Source organism: Etheostoma spectabile, chromosome 6 (genome assembly GCF_008692095.1).
Source record: "Etheostoma spectabile isolate EspeVRDwgs_2016 chromosome 6, UIUC_Espe_1.0, whole genome shotgun sequence".
Taxonomy (NCBI): Eukaryota; Metazoa; Chordata; class Actinopteri; order Perciformes; family Percidae; genus Etheostoma; species Etheostoma spectabile.
In genome coordinates this window covers 12,090,805-12,108,221 of record NC_045738.1, presented here as the reverse complement: position 1 = coordinate 12,108,221, position 17,417 = coordinate 12,090,805, and the positions used below count along the sequence as shown (strand labels likewise).

Genomic DNA, 17,417 nt, shown 5'->3' with positions numbered 1-17,417 from the left:
CTCGGACCTATATATCGTCTTACACTCACATTCATTGTGCCGTATAAACACACGCGCGCACACACACACACACTCACACACGCACGCACAAACACACACACACAGTCTCTCTCGCTGGTATAGTTTTTGCTTTTCTGTAAAAAGAAACAAAAATAAAAAATACTTTTATGATATAACATTTGAAGATTAACAACAATATACATTTTCATGCATCTTGATTGTAATTTCTTAGTAGGTTAGACAACGGAGCATGTATGCGCCACACACACACACACACACACATCTCAAAGTCAACACTACAAGAAGAAGAAGTTGTTCAGTATTTAATACTAGACTATACAACCATAATAAATCTCCAGTTTGATGCCAGTTTATCCAGTCATTCGTAGAGAATTTAGCCTATGCCCTATCGCAATATGGCACAGGATGTGTGTTTATGTGTACGTGTATGTATGTATATGTGTGTGTGTGAGAGAGAGATTTGAGGGCATTTGAGAATCTTATACTACACAAGGATATGACTTTATGCGGCTGTCTTCAGGTTGGCTACTTTGTTAAATGCTGCATTTGCACAATATGTCAGTGTGTGTATACGTAGTTACCAGGCACACTGCAGCTCATCCCTCTCCTAACAGCATTTTATGGGTGTCTATATGGATGCAAGGCTGCAGTGACGGGGACAGGGACGGCGAGGGAAGAACGCACAATGGTACAACAGAGAAAAACAGTATGTGATAGTGAAGCCTACGTGGCCCTTCGTACATTCCAGCATGGTAGGGCAGTTTTGCCCTTAACTGGGTCACCGGGGAACACACTCACACATGAAACAGCAAAATAAGAACATGCTTTCTGTTACACTTACACACACAGACATTGGTTTATGCACTCATGAGTGGGTGGGATTTGACATGCAACATGAGACAAGTAAAAGGAGACACTTTGAGGAAGGTGTAGTAAGAGGCCAAGCAGTGAAGTGTGTGAGCATGCAAGTGTGTGACTGCGCTTGTTATGGAGAACATCCATTGTGACGTAGTACGAATACTGGCAGCTGTTTAGTGTGTGGCATTTTTGACTGTGCAAATTATATCAATAAAAGAGGTACATTGACGCCTGGAATTTCTGCATTATGGCCCATATTAGTCAGGAGGCTGTAGCATAGATCAGAGGTGACTGTTCCTGTTTGGTACCAAATGGCAGAACTGCCAATGCTACATCAATGACCACTACACCATGAGAGATGTATTCTGCCTCAACAAGGGCAATGATGAAGATATGAGGAATGCACACCCCAGCTGAGCAATGAATCTGCAGGACAGATAAGGACACTTTAAGTCTAAATGTAAAAGAACAAGCATTAAAATTCATGTGACTAAAAATGCACCCAAAGATAAATATTACAAAAATGTTAAAAACTGCCCAGTCAGAGATGTCAACACTGATATCGCAGTGGAGAAAAGTGGAGTGTCGGCGAGGGAAAAGCCGAGAAAACACCGAATGCTAGCCCGGCTTCCTTGCGCTGCGAGTACTACGAGAGGCGCTACACAATGTCAAAGCAGTGTTATGACTCGAGGCAGTCACTGAGACCGCTCTGTACGGCGCTCAGTAACACACACAAACAACCGGTTTCAGGTGACGTTTTATTATACCAACAAGACGGGGCCAATTCTTCCTCATACAACGATGTTTGGCATGCAAATATCCACAATACCCAGTGCATACACGCAATTACTCCGGAGAAGCTTCCTTAATGGACTCTGTAAGCTGACACTGATTGTTTAAAACTTGAGGGAAAAGCAGGAATTTTTCCTTGTTGGTGTTTCGCTCTAGTAAGCAGCTCAGTAACGTTAGTAGTAGTGGTGGTTGTAGTAGTCGTAGTACGCAACGGTAGCAGACTACTAGTACCCACATAATGACACAGTCAGCCAGCACACAAGGAAACGGGTTGTTGTGCGCCGTCTTGTTTTTCTATTTTGTCCCAGGTCCATTTTAACGCCACCATTAGCTTGCGTTTTTATCAGTAAACATTTGGGCTGCAATGCTGCATATAGGTCGATTGATTTTACTACGCTAGCGCTGCTCCACGCAAAACTCCAAAGCTAAGGTCAAAGAAAAGTACTCAACATTAACCACAACATTGTAATGTCATCCGAGACATGCGTACATGTTTCACGTTCGTCCGTTGGACTGCGGTAAAACATTTGAGAAAGTTTTTAGGCTGTTACATCCCCCACCCCTCCCCTTTCTCTCGGCTCTTCGTCACTCCATTTCTTCGGACGGTATCGGACCAACCGACCGACCGACCGAGCGAGCGACCGTTAGCAGATGATTCCCGTCTCGTGCTAACTGGCTGCTCCTGGACATTTAATATTCGTGTCAGTGGAGCTTCACTACCTTCTTCTAACTTAGTTTCAACTCACCCAAAGAGAGCTTTCCCCCTCACCGGAGAAAGATTTGTGGTCTTATTTTGTGATGAGGAGGCTGGCACAACGTTCGGTAACATCCCTTTGCTGTCGGCTTTGACGACTGCGCGGTCCACACTCACACTTTACTTTTCGTCCGCAAAACATGTCTTTCCCCCACAGAAACTCCAACAAGGCTATAAAAAGTATCGGTCTTCTTTTCCACTACAGACACAAAATGGTGAATGAACCACTAACAGCTGGGCAAGCTGACCAATCAGAGGTCGCTGACAGGTACAGTAGCCAATCAGCGCCGGTGCTACAGACTAGAGGGCGTGGCGGGATGTCAAAGTCCAGTTGACCGACGGGGGTATCCAGCCAATGGTGGCGGGGATGCTGAGCCAGACCGGTGTCCTGTCCCAAACTTTACAGTATCCAATAAGAGCTTTGGGAACCATAGGAACAGCATGAGGGAGGGCCGAGAGGAGGGACCAAATCACTGAGTACCAATAAAAAGGCACAAATGCCCCCTCCCCTTCTGAAAAGGAGTATGTTTACCATAATTGACAGCACAAGTGCCATTCCTGGGCAGACGGTGATAATGCATCAACCCTTCTGCTTCTCAACACAGAAGTTGGTGCAGCAGGATTAAAGCACCACAATGCGGTTGTCTGTACTCTGTGGCCCAGTATCCAAACTGTTGCAATACGTGCATTTAAATTATCAATTTGTATTCTTATTTAGGCAAACAGAGCGAAAGCATTGACCAAGGTGAAAACTTTGCATGAGTGCGCGTTTTGAAAGTTAGTTTACAAGCTGGACAACTCTTATGTGGCGCAGCCGACGCATCGATGCCCCTTGCAAACCGCTCTCCCTCTCTCCCTCTCCCTTTTCTCTCAGCAACAGACGCTGACTTTCACCGCATTCAGCCAATCAAGGTGCAGCATCCCGCTGGCTCTGACGTTGGTAATCTCTCTGCCCCGCCCACTCCAATGAAAGCGAACGGGACCGGTCTCGGCTGACGTCACTTCACCGGCAGACGATTGGGCAGGTGTGCAACGTCTCAGGACCAATGGGTGCACGCGGTGGTGATGTCATCACGAGTGTTGCCACCAGCTGGACCGAGAGGGCGTGGTCTGGCGTAAACTCGGCTAACCCCATGTTTGTATCTTGCAGGCAGTGGTGCTGGAGAAAAAAAACGGTGTGCTGAGAACTGACTGAAAGATGTGCATGTTTGAGATGATGGCACGTACGTGAGACAGGCATCCTGCACGTGAGACAACTTTGATATATAGCATATATCATCTGTATAGTGAATAGAAGAAGAGAAAGCACACTATCTCGCTAAAGATATATTGCCATAATAGTAAACATTACATAATCCACTGTTCTGTGAGTAGTAGAAAACCAGACAGGCTGAGACTGACGGCCATGCGTGATCTCTCATGAGCAGCGCCCCCTGGTGTGATTTGATGCATGCTCGCTGATCTCTCACTCAAGCTCAATGATGGAAGAGAAGAGATGTAAAGACCTAAAAACAAAAGAAAGTTCTGATTGGCAGAAGGACGCTGTATATTTTGTAAGAATATGTTTACCACGTATGTGTGCTTGACTGTGTTTGTGCATTTATGTCGAGAGAGGAGGTATGGAGAGGCTTGATGTTGAGTAAATGTTGATGTAGAGTGACATCTAGTTGTAATTGTTAAGCACTGCAACTTAAATGTTTTAATAGTGAAGAATTTGTTCACAAATAGTTAGATGAGGTAGGTTTTACTCAGGATCTCATTAAAATCATTTTCCAAACTGGGAAACATCCCGGGGGTCACTAGACATTTTTAGTAATTATGAGTCTATTGTCATGAGTAAACATTGCTTCTCTTTTATTATAGTGTCACAAGCTAGCAAGGTTGGCAACCAACTACTACACTAAAACATTTCAAACAGAACAAGCTTTCAATATATTTGGTGTTTACTACATAGCTCTCTATTGTTTTCTTGTCATATGTCCGTCCTCTATCCCAAAAGCTCTTTTGAAGAGCTCTGGAGGGAGACAGTATCTGCAGCTAGAAGCCAGCAAGGTGAATGTGCTCCTGATGGGTTTTCAAAGTAAAAATCATACTCAATGTTTGAGATCAATATTGATACTGATATTTGAGAGTTTAAAAATGTAATAAAATACAGTGGCCGATTGACTTTAGATAAACACACAACATAATTTTTTTTTTTCGTAAAGTTTGATGACTTTTAATTGATAAGCTTCAATTAATGAATTAAAGAATCGTAACTAGGATACATACTGAGCGGGACAATTTAAAAATTGACTTGTCAGTGCTCTCTAGTGGACAAACTATGTAATAGAGACCCACTTTCTGAACTGCCTTAAACAAATCTTCTGCACTTGTTGTCAGACATATACCATATGCTGATACTAGTCGGTCTGTGATGAACTAATAGCCAGTATATCGACCTGGGCCATGTTATTAGTCTGGATATGTTAAGAGATGCCCTTCACTATCCATGGATGGAGGAGCTGAAGTCTTAGGTACAGGTTGACACAAACAAATAACTATAAGTGCTGTACAAGACGGGGTGCAGATTGCTTTTGTTGAGGGCCCTTTGGAAGACTTTTATACAACAGAAGTATAAATAAAGAATTGAAAACGGTTCTGCACTGCAGAATATAAAAGTGATCCTCAGGAACAAGGCCCACCCCCATTGCTTGCATTGTACATTCATTGCTTGTTATCTGTGGGCAGCTTGCAATGTCCAAATATTCAAGTTTTGAGTAAAATATCTAACTAGTGCATGTATTGCAATGAACTTTGATATGGACATGTATGCCCTCACAGGGAGAATTATAATAACTGGCGAGCCCTTAACTTTTCATCTTGCACTGTCATCAGAAATTGGATTTAATACAGGCCTGCGAAGAGGTGTGTAGCTTTTACAGCATACATCTACACACCCAGAGGTTAGTGTACGTACTGTACTGGGGTTGCCCTCTAAATTTGATATTGTGAACAGGAACACTGTTGGCTACAATTTCACAATATTTAATATAATTTATTTTAATTTTTCCAAATGTTCTTATTTTGTAAGACTATGTATGTGTTCAAATAGTTGCTTATGTTTATATGACCTTCTATTCTTTGTTCATTTTGATTTTGATTGCTGTTACAGTGGCCCAATTGCCCCACTTCAATGCAGGTTTTCATCATCTCTTTTCCTTGCATGCAACCCCAACAACCACCCCACCTCGTTAGCAAGTCCCCCTTTCTGTTTCCCCCAGCTTTGCTCTCCCCCTCTCCATGGGAACCTGACCTCTGACCTTCACCCTTCACCCTCTCTCTGGGTGCTCATCACTGGTCTGTCAGTCAAACACCAGAGACCCTCCTCTCCTGCTGGGCTCTGCTGTCAGATCGGCCTCAGGTACAGACAGCAGCAGAGGAAAACTGGAGAAGTGGAGAAACATTGTGAGTCTGGATGAAAAGAAAAAGGAAGAGCATGATATAACCTTAGCTTGACAGAGTGGACATGGTGGTTATTTGACATAAAATAAACGTATACTTTGCCCAAAACAGTAGATTATTTTGACTAAACTAGTCTAAAGCTCAGCAGTAGTCTTATCTTTTTCTTCCCACTGTCCACATTCTGTAAACTAAACATAAACTAACCCTAACTCCACGCAAAGTCAGAACAACTTCAGGAATGTCTCTCACCTCTGGGTCTCCTAAAGCAGACGCTCACAGTAGCATAACCTCTGACCCTCACCTTGACCTCTCACCCAGCTCAGTCAGACATGCATGACCCATCAAACCCTGGCCAAGTGATGGAAATAGAAAACTGGAAGACTAAAAGGTTCTCAAAATGAAAGCTTTGCAGTTATGGAGATGGTGAGCTCCAATAAAACTAATACCACCATGAATATCCACCCAGTTTTCGTCCTTGCCGCTAAGAATTCTGGTTACCTAAAGGGAGACGGCATTGTCAGAAATAGCCTTGGATTTGAAATAGTCAGCAAAGACACACCACTTTGAGATTACTGATTTATATTAGCCACGCTAGCAGTATGTCTGCATGGTTGACTTGTGATCTCCTGACTTTTCTTCTAGCGGCAGAGGCAGTGTAAGGTAGATTTATTATTTATTTTTTGTAAAATGCTAGATTGGATTGCAACCTCTAGGTGAAATTAAGACACACATTCATGTTCTCCTTAGGATGAATTGAATAACTTGACTTTTCATCTCCATCATCAGGCCACAATTTGAATTTGTCCAATACTTTGATTTATGACCAAATACCTGAAGGACCTCATCTGTACTTTTTTTTAGTGCTAATTAGCACGCTAATATGTAAACCTAATAAAGTGAATATTACACAGCTTATCATTAGTATGTTCACATCGTCATTGTGCTTGAAGCATGCTGACATTAAGATTCAGCTGTACTAAAGTTCAGCCTTAGTTTATTCATATAATGATTTAATATTTAACACATATTTTACCTGATTGTGTCATCTAATGTGTGATCTAATTTGAACACATTTAGGATTCTATGAATTAGGATGTCAGATTCGGCTTTTGAAATGTCCATTTAGGTTTTTAAGAATATTTGTTTTTTTAGCCCTCAAACGTCTACAGGCTACTCGAGGCTGAGGCTAATTCTATAAAAGTATTTTATACACATATACAGTAGTCTTTAAACAGATTTGTACTTTTAGTTTTGTCCACTGAACGTGCTTTTAAGGCTCTTAAGGCTTTTACTTACAGAGTATTCAAGGAATGGAGGGGCTCTTTGTGTCTCACGTGTCAGCAGAGGACAAGTCTGCTCCTGTGGCTTACAGGAGAAGGCAGCTAGGAGTTATCTGATAAATGCTGCACACAAACCGTGCAAGGTTAAGGATTTCGGGGAGATCATGCCAGCACGCACTGGTACTAAATCTGTAGATTAAACCTTTATTGGTTTGAGTTAAGGGGCAATGCCACCACAAAAGATTGAAATGTCTAAGAATATTTTTTTTTGATCGGCTTCAATGTCACTGCTAAATGACTATAGGAAAAGCAAAGAGAGCACACATAGCATCATTTAAATGGTGGCACAGAAGGCCGGCATCCATACAAGCTGCAGTATGGAGAACAGTAGGCGCTTGTTCTCACCGCATTCTTGTTCACAGTAACTTTACACCACTCAGCTGTTCCTCAGGGTCGACGTCATGTCCCGGAGCTGAAGACAGGCCTCTCATGGACAGGCGTTCTTGGACACAAAGACTCCTGTCTGTATTAGAGATAAGATAAAGAATGACTGGTTACTAATCTTTTCCAAACCAAGGCACCTCTTTACCTCCCCTTCACCCCCAACACTTTAGTATTTTTGTGTTTCGTTCTTTAACCTTTGGCATAATGTGGTTATTCGCCGTATATGAGCAGTATGTTGTTCTATACTATTGCTCCTAATTATATGAAGGTCTTGTAAATGAAAACGACGAATCTACACATTTAACAGGGTTTTTAAATGATTTTATTTTGTGTTTTATATACATATTTTTATATAATGAAACATTACTGTAAATGTACAATACAAAATGGAAATGTGGAAATGTCAAATCTTGTGGTCTCCTTAGTCCATCCTTCGTTACCTGGCTCTGACCTTTGGGGACCACTGACTGGGTGAATAGAAATAATAATCCCACGGTTTTTTTGAGGGATGATTTGTTTGCTGTATGATTCTAATTTGGTTGGACAAAGTAAGAGCAAGTTGGTGTTACCAGTCCCAGACTTATTGTTTATTAAGCGACAAGTGACTTAAAGTAGCAGAAGCTTTTAACTTCTGTTGCATGGCATTAACTCACTGGCAAAAAGAAAAACGTGTCACAGTAAACAGCACTAAGAAATACAGTAGCTACATGAAATCAATTTTAAAGCTGTATAATATGCAGTGCAGTATTCCAACAAGAGGGGGAGACATTCAATGGGAAATGACTAAGCAGAGGGTGCAAAATAAACCATTTTTGTTTTGATGGTAACAAAACAAAAGTGCCAAGCTAGGCCTATTTCATGAAGTGTTATTTTACTTTAACAGATCAGGTCAGTCAGGGACATTGCAGTCCCCCATGTGAGAGAATATGTTTCTTTTGGGGTCAAATAGGTCGAACAGACAGATTGGTGAGAAGGAAAGAAAAAAAGGAAATACAAGTACCCGAGTTTCAAACAAACCACATCAATGTGCGCACACATTCGCCTGTGCTCGGTGTGACAAAGTGCCGTCGCTGTGAAAGTGCTTCACTCTTGTGCGGTGCAGCTTTTCTCTGTAGGGTAGAGGATGTGGTGAACTTACTAGCATGGCTCTGTATGTCACTGTACGCTAACTCTCACAGAGGATGCAACAGCCATGTGTGTATGTGTGGCTTATTGCTGTGCAGCGTGTGCATAATGCATAGGTTGTGGTTATATGTGGAACACAGAGCAGGTTCTGCGCTGGTTTCTGCGAAAGCAGGCGCTCAAAGGAAGCGACGGGAGAGGGATGTGGCACAGGTGAGAGAGCACACTGGATCCTGTGGTCTGTCTCTCTCTGTCCTCTCTCTGTCTTTCTCTCTCTCCTCTGCTGTGAATGGATCACCTGGTTGACAACAGAATGGGGCCAGGAATCTCTACACACACATATGATGACCCTTTTCAAGTTCAAAGAAGGTACAACCTGGTTAAGTGAGTCATATGTTTCTCTCTCACACACACACACACACACACACACACACACACACACACACACACACACACACACACACACACACACACACACACACACACACACACACACACACACACACACACACCATATTGGGAGCACACAAACTTCTGTGTCCAAGAATCCTTTAAAGCACTCATTCCCAACATTTTACACTTGTGACCAGTGGTGTCGACTGCGTAATACGCAGGTATCAAAGTGGGGCATACACCCACTAAGAAAGATCCAGGATTTCCATATGCCCACCTAAAAATGTGCACTGGCACATAACCAAATATTTTCCATTATATTTTTTATATATCTTGAATTATCATCTGTGTTTTCCTTTGAATAGGCTGAATAAAAGTCTTTCCATCTTACATTTGTGCATTAAAGTGTATCAGAATGCCGGAAATTAAGTCTTTGGCGCTCAAAATTCCTTTGGGGGAGCAGACCCAGACGCCCCACTTTGATACGTCCATTCTGGTCCATATATTTATGTAGAACAGTACACACGCTAAAATACTTTAGACTACACCACTTCTGGTGACCCCTCCTCACAGGTTGAATATGGATATGACTTGTGAGAAGTTGAACTACCGAGTTATTTTCTACTCATCATATTCATGTTAATAACTGTAAGAAGTTTGATGAGCTAACATTTTTGGCAACCATTGCTTTAAAGTATAGTGGCAGATTTAGTCAAGTCTATACAAAACATTTCCATATAAATGTTGAAAAGGTTATTTGTCACTGTAATCACGTTTCCTCTCCATTGAGGGCGTGAAGTGAGCTCACACTGGGGCAGTCCTTCTAGCACAAAATGCCCCCTTTTCAGTTACCATCCCTCTACCGAGAAACACTTATGGGGAAACACAAAGAGGAAACTTTGAATTAAAAAGACTGATTTTGAAAGATTGAAGAGTTTGATTTGACTAACTCAGACTGCTAAATTTTTAATAATCGTATCAGTCCTCGTATCTACTTAAGACATTACTTTATCAATGAAACTTCTTGATTGACAAGCAACTGTTGTTTGTATTAAATATTATTTAAAAAATGCATTTTAGTGGTATATGATGCCCACTAAACAATGTTTCCAAGTTGATTTGTATTTATTAATTTCAGATATTGTTTGCTTTTGCTGGTTTGCATGTCTCTATATGTGTATAGGCTATGGTTGAAGCTGCATGTTGGGATGTTACTTGTTTTGGATACATATATTATATATTGCATGACATTAAAAATCTACAAGTAACATTCAATGCCAGCAACTCTTCACTGCAGCAGCTCATCTTCCTCCTCTTACACACAATATGTGCCTGTGAGAGCTAGCAATGACGTCACGTTAAAAGGTAAATGGGTGAGCCTGTGAGCATGATGTGGGTGAGTGGGCAGCAGCACTGCAGACAAAGTGCTTTTCTTTATTACTGCTAAACCATAGACTGTAAAGTGCTAAACATATAACCTCAGAGGCCTCGGACTCATGGCAGCCATAAGTGTATGTTTGTTCATTTTTCATTCATGTAATCATCAGGGAACATGAATGCCAGGATATATTATGTGCTCTTAATCTTTTACAATTAAAAATTATGAAATTGAATGAACTAGGGAACTGTGCCTTATAAAGTAGATTTTTACTATACACAATATATTTTTGTATTTTAAGATTGCTTCTTTATGTAACTTACATTATAAATGCATGTTTTATGTTAGAAAACTAGCTTGCCTCAACTTGCCTTGAGGCACATAAAACATCTTTGAATTTGAAAGAAAGTATTTGTAAAAGACAAATCACTTTACATGCAAAACAAATAGTTTGACATACGAAAATACGCTCTTTCACTGTCTGGAAATAGAAGAAAAGATTGATACTCTCTTACCGGTTTGATGAATATGAAGCTAAAGCTAGCAGTCGATTAGCTTAGCATGGCAAAGAGGTTCCTTAGTGAAACAAGGGAAACCAATAGTAAGGCTGTCTAATGTTGTAATATGTTTATACCAAAAGGCTTCATTTCTGTTGACGAGACAGAAAAGTCAAAGGGATTAATCTCTTTGTTTACAAAATAAAATTGTCTGATTAGGTTTTATTAATATGGACGAATGAAAGAAGAGCAGACATAAACAAACACACTGATATTAATATTGGGTTTCAAACGGTTTTAATTAACCCTGATTACAGCTTAATTACAAGTTTGAAAAAAAAAAAACACGAAAGAAGTGGAGAAATTCAATGTTACATCATGGTATTAACTCCCATCTCCCCATCTGAGTGTTATGTAACTGCTCGAGGGAGACAAGGCAAAAGAAGAGAGACTGAAAGAGGGAGAAGATACACAGTCAAACAATACACATCTTTTTTTCTTCTTTTAAAATGATACAAGCCCCCACCCCTCCAAAACAAATGAAAAAATATACAGAAGCAAAGAGAGAAAAAGGTAACATTATAAAATAAAAATTACAATACATGACAAAATAGATAAAATCACTCCCCCTTTGCCCCTAAATATAATCCTCCACCACTGCCATTTCCGCTCAGTCCTGATGTTATTTTTCTGTCAGCATCAAAATTAATATTACACATTTTAGTTATATTACATTTGTAAAAACTAAAGACAAGAAAAAGGTCTCTGGTTGGGGCCTTGAAGGTTTGAAGGTTTGGGAGGATTCTACATCATCCAAAGTGATGTAACACAACATAAAAAGCAACAGCTAACAGAGCCATGGAATAATAATAATGCCAAGTGGAGAGGTAAATAACCCAATGAGAACAATATTAACAACAATAATCAATATTGACATCAGAAAAATAAACTGAGAAACCTTTCTTTTCATAGAGAAATGTAATCTTTGTGCTGTTTGTCTACCGTTCTTTGACTGTAGAGCCTGAAACAGGATGTGAGAGAGTCTGCGTTACAATCAATTGTTTCACCCTGCAATATCATGACTGACTCAGATCACGCCGCAATTTGCAGGAAGTCAGATCATGCCTGAAACAGAGTGAGGAAAAATTAAACAGAAAAAAAGAGAGAGAGTGCAGAGCAGGAAGGACTGATGTCTCATCTGTTGCTGAGATATGAAAAGTAGTAATAAGGCAGCTGTCAGTTTAAATACAGACACAGGACTTTGTGTGTGTGTGTGTGTGTGTGTGTGTGTGTGTGTGTGTGTGTGTGTGTGTGTGTGTGTGTGTGTGTGTGTGTTGGCCTGTTGTGACATGCTCCAGTCCAGACCACAGGGGTCTGATGAGGAAATTCAATCAGCTCCGCTACACAGACAGCCTGGAGGCCATCTATCTCACAGTTTGCTGCTATAGATCTGTCTTGTCGCTGGTCTAGGCGGGGACAGGCCGCTGGTCAACATGGCTCAGTTAACCAATCAGACGCCTGGAAGTACTTGCCACAGGGACGAAAAGTTTCAGGATGTTAAAACATAATCACAAGTATAATAATTTGATGTGCATAGTTTGAGGAGAGGGTCTTTAAGGACGGGACCTCCCATTGCCAAGCTATCTTACAGTATTGATTAACCCCTTTACTCCCGCTCCCTCCGCCCCAATCCAGAGCTGCTGTGAACTTTGAAGCATTATGCTAACTGGCCTAAAAGACAAGAAAGGATTACTTCTTTATAATCCATGAGCTAACTATGAGCACACTCACACACAAACACACAGAGGGCCTGTAGAGGTGGCCTGGGGCCAGGACAGCTTGTGTTGGGGAGAACCCCACTGAGCTGCGCGAGACTGTACAGACAGGAAAGAGCAGAGTGTTGCGTGCTGAAAGGGCAAGATACTGCAAATGAAGTGAACAGCAGAGTGAACCACACACCTGAATCATTAGCAGTTTGTTTGAGTCCTGTTTTTTTCCTTTTCTAGGTGGTCTTGTTCTGGCAGACTGGCCTGTGCTGTTCTTCTCTGGCTTATTTTTCTATAAGACAAATTTACAAGAAGAACCCGGGCCCCCACCCCTCTTCATTCTGCTCACCCTATCGCCATACCATATTACCCAGTGAGTGGCATGCCATGTCTTACCATTCAAAATAATCAACTTACAAAAAATCCTGAATCAGTCATATCATTAAAATGCTTTCTTTCTTCTTAAAATCTGACTTTCTTAATAATTTCATCAAGAATATATAAAGATATAGTCTGTATGTGTGTGTTATTAGAGCTCAGTTTGCACTTTTGTACATGCTATAAAAACAAGGCATAGAGAGGCAGTGTGTGTATGTGTATGTGTGTGTGTGTGTGTGTTTGTATGTACACACATGTAGTTAACAGACCCGGCAATCTCACACACTCCCAGGACCTGACGATGACATCACTACAGAGCTGGAGGTCCAGAAAGTGACAGGGATCATGTTTAAGAACTAAAGGCAGTGATGTGTGTGTGTGTGTGTGTGTGTGTGTGTGTGTGTGTGTGTGTGTGTGTGTGTGCGTGTGTGCGTGCGTGCGTGTGCATGCGTGTTTGTGTGTGTGTTTTTGCTGGTTTAGTTTAACACTATCTATGATTGTTAGAGGAGCTTCAGCTGGTGAACGAGGATTCTGTGCTGCTGGGAAACTATTTTCAGTGTACAAGCCATGTTAGGAGAAGTGAGAAGGCTAGCTAACAGTTACTTGAACCCCTCAAATCCTCCCCCTGCTGCCTTCCCCTTGTGGTCCCCTCAGCAGTCCTTTCTCTACACTGAGGTACTTCTTCATTCTTCTTTTTTCCTCTCCTCACATCTCCCTGGGGTTGGAATTATTTCTGTGAGTGGAGTCATGATCTTTCCACAGGTGGTCCACAAGAGAAAGAGGGGCAGGACAGGAGAGAGACAGAAAGAAGGTCATATAAAAGTCAAAAGCGCTGAGAGAACAGTGTGCCAGAGTCAAAATCTGTGGATGTGTAAATATGAAAGTGTGTTAAGTCTTGCGTCACAGTGAACATTGTTAAGTGTCCATAAGCAATGCTTTCACTGTGAGTCCCCTTCACTGTTGGCTGGGTTGTTGTTTTTTTGCTTGTGTGTGTTTGTGTGCATGAATCCAATAAACATACAGCAATAGGCTTCCCTGAGTGGAGTGGGCCAGGTTTAAGAGTCAGTTAGACAACACCCAACAGCCCCACTATTCATGCTCAGAGACACACTTTCCCCCCCCCCCAGTGATTTTTCAGTATCTGCCAAACTTTACAAGGGTTTCATGAGTTAAAGATGGATTACTTGTAGCAGTCCTCTCCTTTCTTTGCTCTCTTCCATGTCACGCCAGGGCTGTGGGTTTTTTAGATACAGGCACTTATCAAAGTCCCGTCAGCTTATAGGAAAAGAAACATAAGGGAGTGTACACATCCTCATCCTAGGTGTGTTGCTGGGTTTTAAGCGGGTGTATGTCCCCTAAGGAAAGTGCTGAGTGGCTGTTGATCCTATTGATGGGGCCTGAAGGCAGGAACGTGCTACTGGGGCAGGGCATCAGTAGCTTCACTGGCCAGGTGGGAGGTGAACTAGGAGCCATGTTTATGAGGGTGCCTCAAGCTGATTTCAGCATTGTTACAGTCACTTTGCCTGGGATGAGTCTGAGTGAGTCCCACCTCCCAAAGGATTCCAGAAGAGCCCTGATCCAGACAGAGGATTGGGGGGGGCATCTGACAGAAAAAGAGTCGGGCTTTCTTTGAGATGTTGGTTTTCTATGTGTTTATGTTGGACTGCGCTCTAAGTTCACTGGAGGTTTCAGGAATCTAGTTTGTCAGTGTGGGAGAGGGATCACAGAGGAACCATTTACATACTCCTGTGCCACCTCCAGTACTACTGGAGCAGTAGTGTTTGGGCTTCTCATCAGCAGTCTTTGTTCTCCAGAGACAGCTGTGCAGTGGCGCGATGTAGCTCAGCGCTCACCCTACGCTGTGAGGCCAACGGTGTGGCTAAAGAGCCCTCGTATGCCAACGGGGGAGGACTGTCCCCTTCTCCACTGCCTGTCCCATCCTCCTCCATCTCCATCCGTCCATTACTTTGCCTCCCTCTTTCCCTCTCCTCCTCTGGCCGTACTTTCTTGTCATCTGACTCCTCCTGTGAGGCCTCCATGCGCTGGTCTTCGCTCCAGCGCCTCTTGAAGCGCAGCTTGAGGGGGATGCACTTTGTCTGTGAAGCTCCCGCTGAGCCCGTCTGAGGTGGGGGGGTGTTACTGTCCCCTGTTTCGGCTGGTTCACTCTTAAGGGTGGGCAGCATGCGATGGAGCGGACTGGAGTGAGTGTGCTGCGAGGTAAAGAAGGGCATCAGGCCAGGTGGAGGCGGAGCAGGGGCTTTGAAGACATCCTCATCCAGGTCCTCATCAGGATGGGGGTGATGTTGGGGCGCGGCTGTGCCGTTGGCAAGGTGTTGGTGGTGTTGGCGGTGGTGGTCAGGGGCTCTGGAGTGTCGAGGGGAAAAGAGTTCAAACTCCTCATCCCTCAGATCTGGGTCATCATCACTAATGTCGGTCACCTCCACCTCTTCTTCTGACTCGATATCAGAGATGGGCTCCACCTGGACAGACATAAAAATGCGAACAGAGACAAAGATGAACACTCCAGTCTAGCAATGTTTAAGAATATGTATATATATATTATTGTAAATGTAGGTTAAATAAAACATTTTCAGGCTCATACTTGTATTTAGAGGTTATATAAGAATAGGTTTATGTGGTTTAATTTTCAAAAAACACCATATTTTTGTTGTACTGCATCTCCTCTTTTCACCCTGTGTGTTGAGCTCTCTGTTTTAGCGACAAAGTGAGACATCTCACTTCTATTCCATCTTTGTTGGAAGTTGAACACGCGCAGTACCTAGGTAAGGACTACTACCCAGTCAGAAGCAGAGTATGAGGGCGTGCCCTGCTAGCAGCTAGGCGAGCATTATAACGTGTTACAAAGTGACAAATGTTTGTCACGGAACAAAAGACTGGACAACAATAGAGCAGTTTGGAGCAGTTTGTGAACAGTGTTTTCTGTTGAAGATGATAATTGCCTTTGGGGTCTACTTTGGGCTTTTTCACTATGTAAACCTATAACTTGCGTAAAAAAGATATATAACACAATAAAGGAAAGGGAAAAAGACAAATAATATGTCTGGCAATGGAGTGTTAATATTGTAGATTGGCTATACATCTTCGTGATCTTGTGATGATTTACGAAACCCATTTTCCCTATGGAACTTTGAGATTGCTGTGTAGATCATAAGGGGGGATATTTGGGTCTATGTATCTCACCTTAATCTTGGGAAGTCCTGCACTGTTTAGAGACTGCGTTGAGGAGGAGGCAGAGATGAGGCCTGAGCCGCTAGCTGAGCTCAGGTCACTGCCGAATGACAGCGAGGAGCCCAGGCCAGAGGTAGATGACATGGACCCCGATCCTGAGGACATGGAGCTCTGCCTGGGTTTATTCTGGCTTTGACTCTCCCTGTGCTTCCTACCCAGTGGCGGTGGCTGCAGCTTGAACTTGAAGGGAGACATGTGTGGAGGCTCCTCACCCAGGTGGAGTGGATGATGCATGGGATGAGAATGGGTGTGAGGATGGGCAGAATGAGGTGGATGCTGGTGGTGGTGGGCAGAGTGAGCCAGAGGTGGATGGTGGTGCCGTTCTCCTCCCCTCTCTCCTCCCCCAGCAGTCGCTGCTCTCTCTGCTCTCTCGGCAGCTCCTCTCTCTCCGCTCAGACCAGCCTTGTCTGCGGCGGGCCGGTGGGGCTGAGGGATGACGATGTTGGGGTAATGGAGGAAAGCTCTGGGGCTGAGGCCGTAGTTGTATACCGACTGGGTGTGGGCCTGCAGGTAGCGCTTCATGTCCTCTGGGTTAAAGGAGAAGTGGGAGCCTAACATGGGTGACAGAGTGGGAGAGGGGGTGTAGGGGAGGTGAGATGTCGGGGTCATGGAGAGCGCTGGGGACAGAGGAGGGGCTAAGAGGCCAGCTCCTCCTGGCCCTGGCAGAGGGGACACGGGGAAGGGCGACAGGGAATCTGGATGGATCCTGTGCCCCGTATGACCACGGGAGCCTGGGTGCCCAGCAGGGTTACCCGGTCCTCCATACATGCGGAACAGGGTTTCATGAGACAATCGGGGATGGATGATACTCCGGTAACCTCCACCACCAGATCCTCCTCCTCCACTCACACCCCTCTCTCCCCTCTCCTCTCCCGCTCCAGTGCTGCCTTCCTCAATCTCAGAATTGACAGAGGTGCCGTCGCTGCAATCGCTGACGGAGCCTCGTGCCATTCGTCGGGCCACAGAGCTGAACACGCCACCGGGGCTGCGCAGGTCCTCGTTTGGGGAGAGGACTTCGGAGGGCGTTGAGGGAGGAAAGCG

The 17,417-nt window shown here is 43.4% G+C and overlaps 2 protein-coding genes across 4 annotated transcripts in view; both read right to left on the bottom strand.

Moving 5' to 3' along the window:
- The window catches only part of cicb (capicua transcriptional repressor b), a 35,053-nt gene extending 32,369 nt beyond the window's left edge, over nt 1-2,684 (bottom strand). For all 3 annotated transcript variants that reach the window (XM_032518586.1, XM_032518587.1, XM_032518588.1), the window contains exon 1: nt 2,418-2,684. The gene's annotated coding sequence lies outside the window, so the exon portion shown is untranslated. The remainder of the gene's footprint in view (nt 1-2,417) is intronic.
- An 11,390-nt stretch (nt 2,685-14,074) lies between these two features.
- Nucleotides 14,075-17,417, bottom strand: part of LOC116691225 (ETS domain-containing transcription factor ERF) — a 48,347-nt gene continuing 45,004 nt past the window's right edge. Inside the window, 2 exon segments of the mRNA XM_074783859.1 lie at nt 14,075-15,607; nt 16,329-17,416. Of these exon segments, the coding sequence (XP_074639960.1) occupies nt 14,921-15,607; nt 16,329-17,416 (1,775 nt within the window). The 3' untranslated portion in view covers nt 14,075-14,920.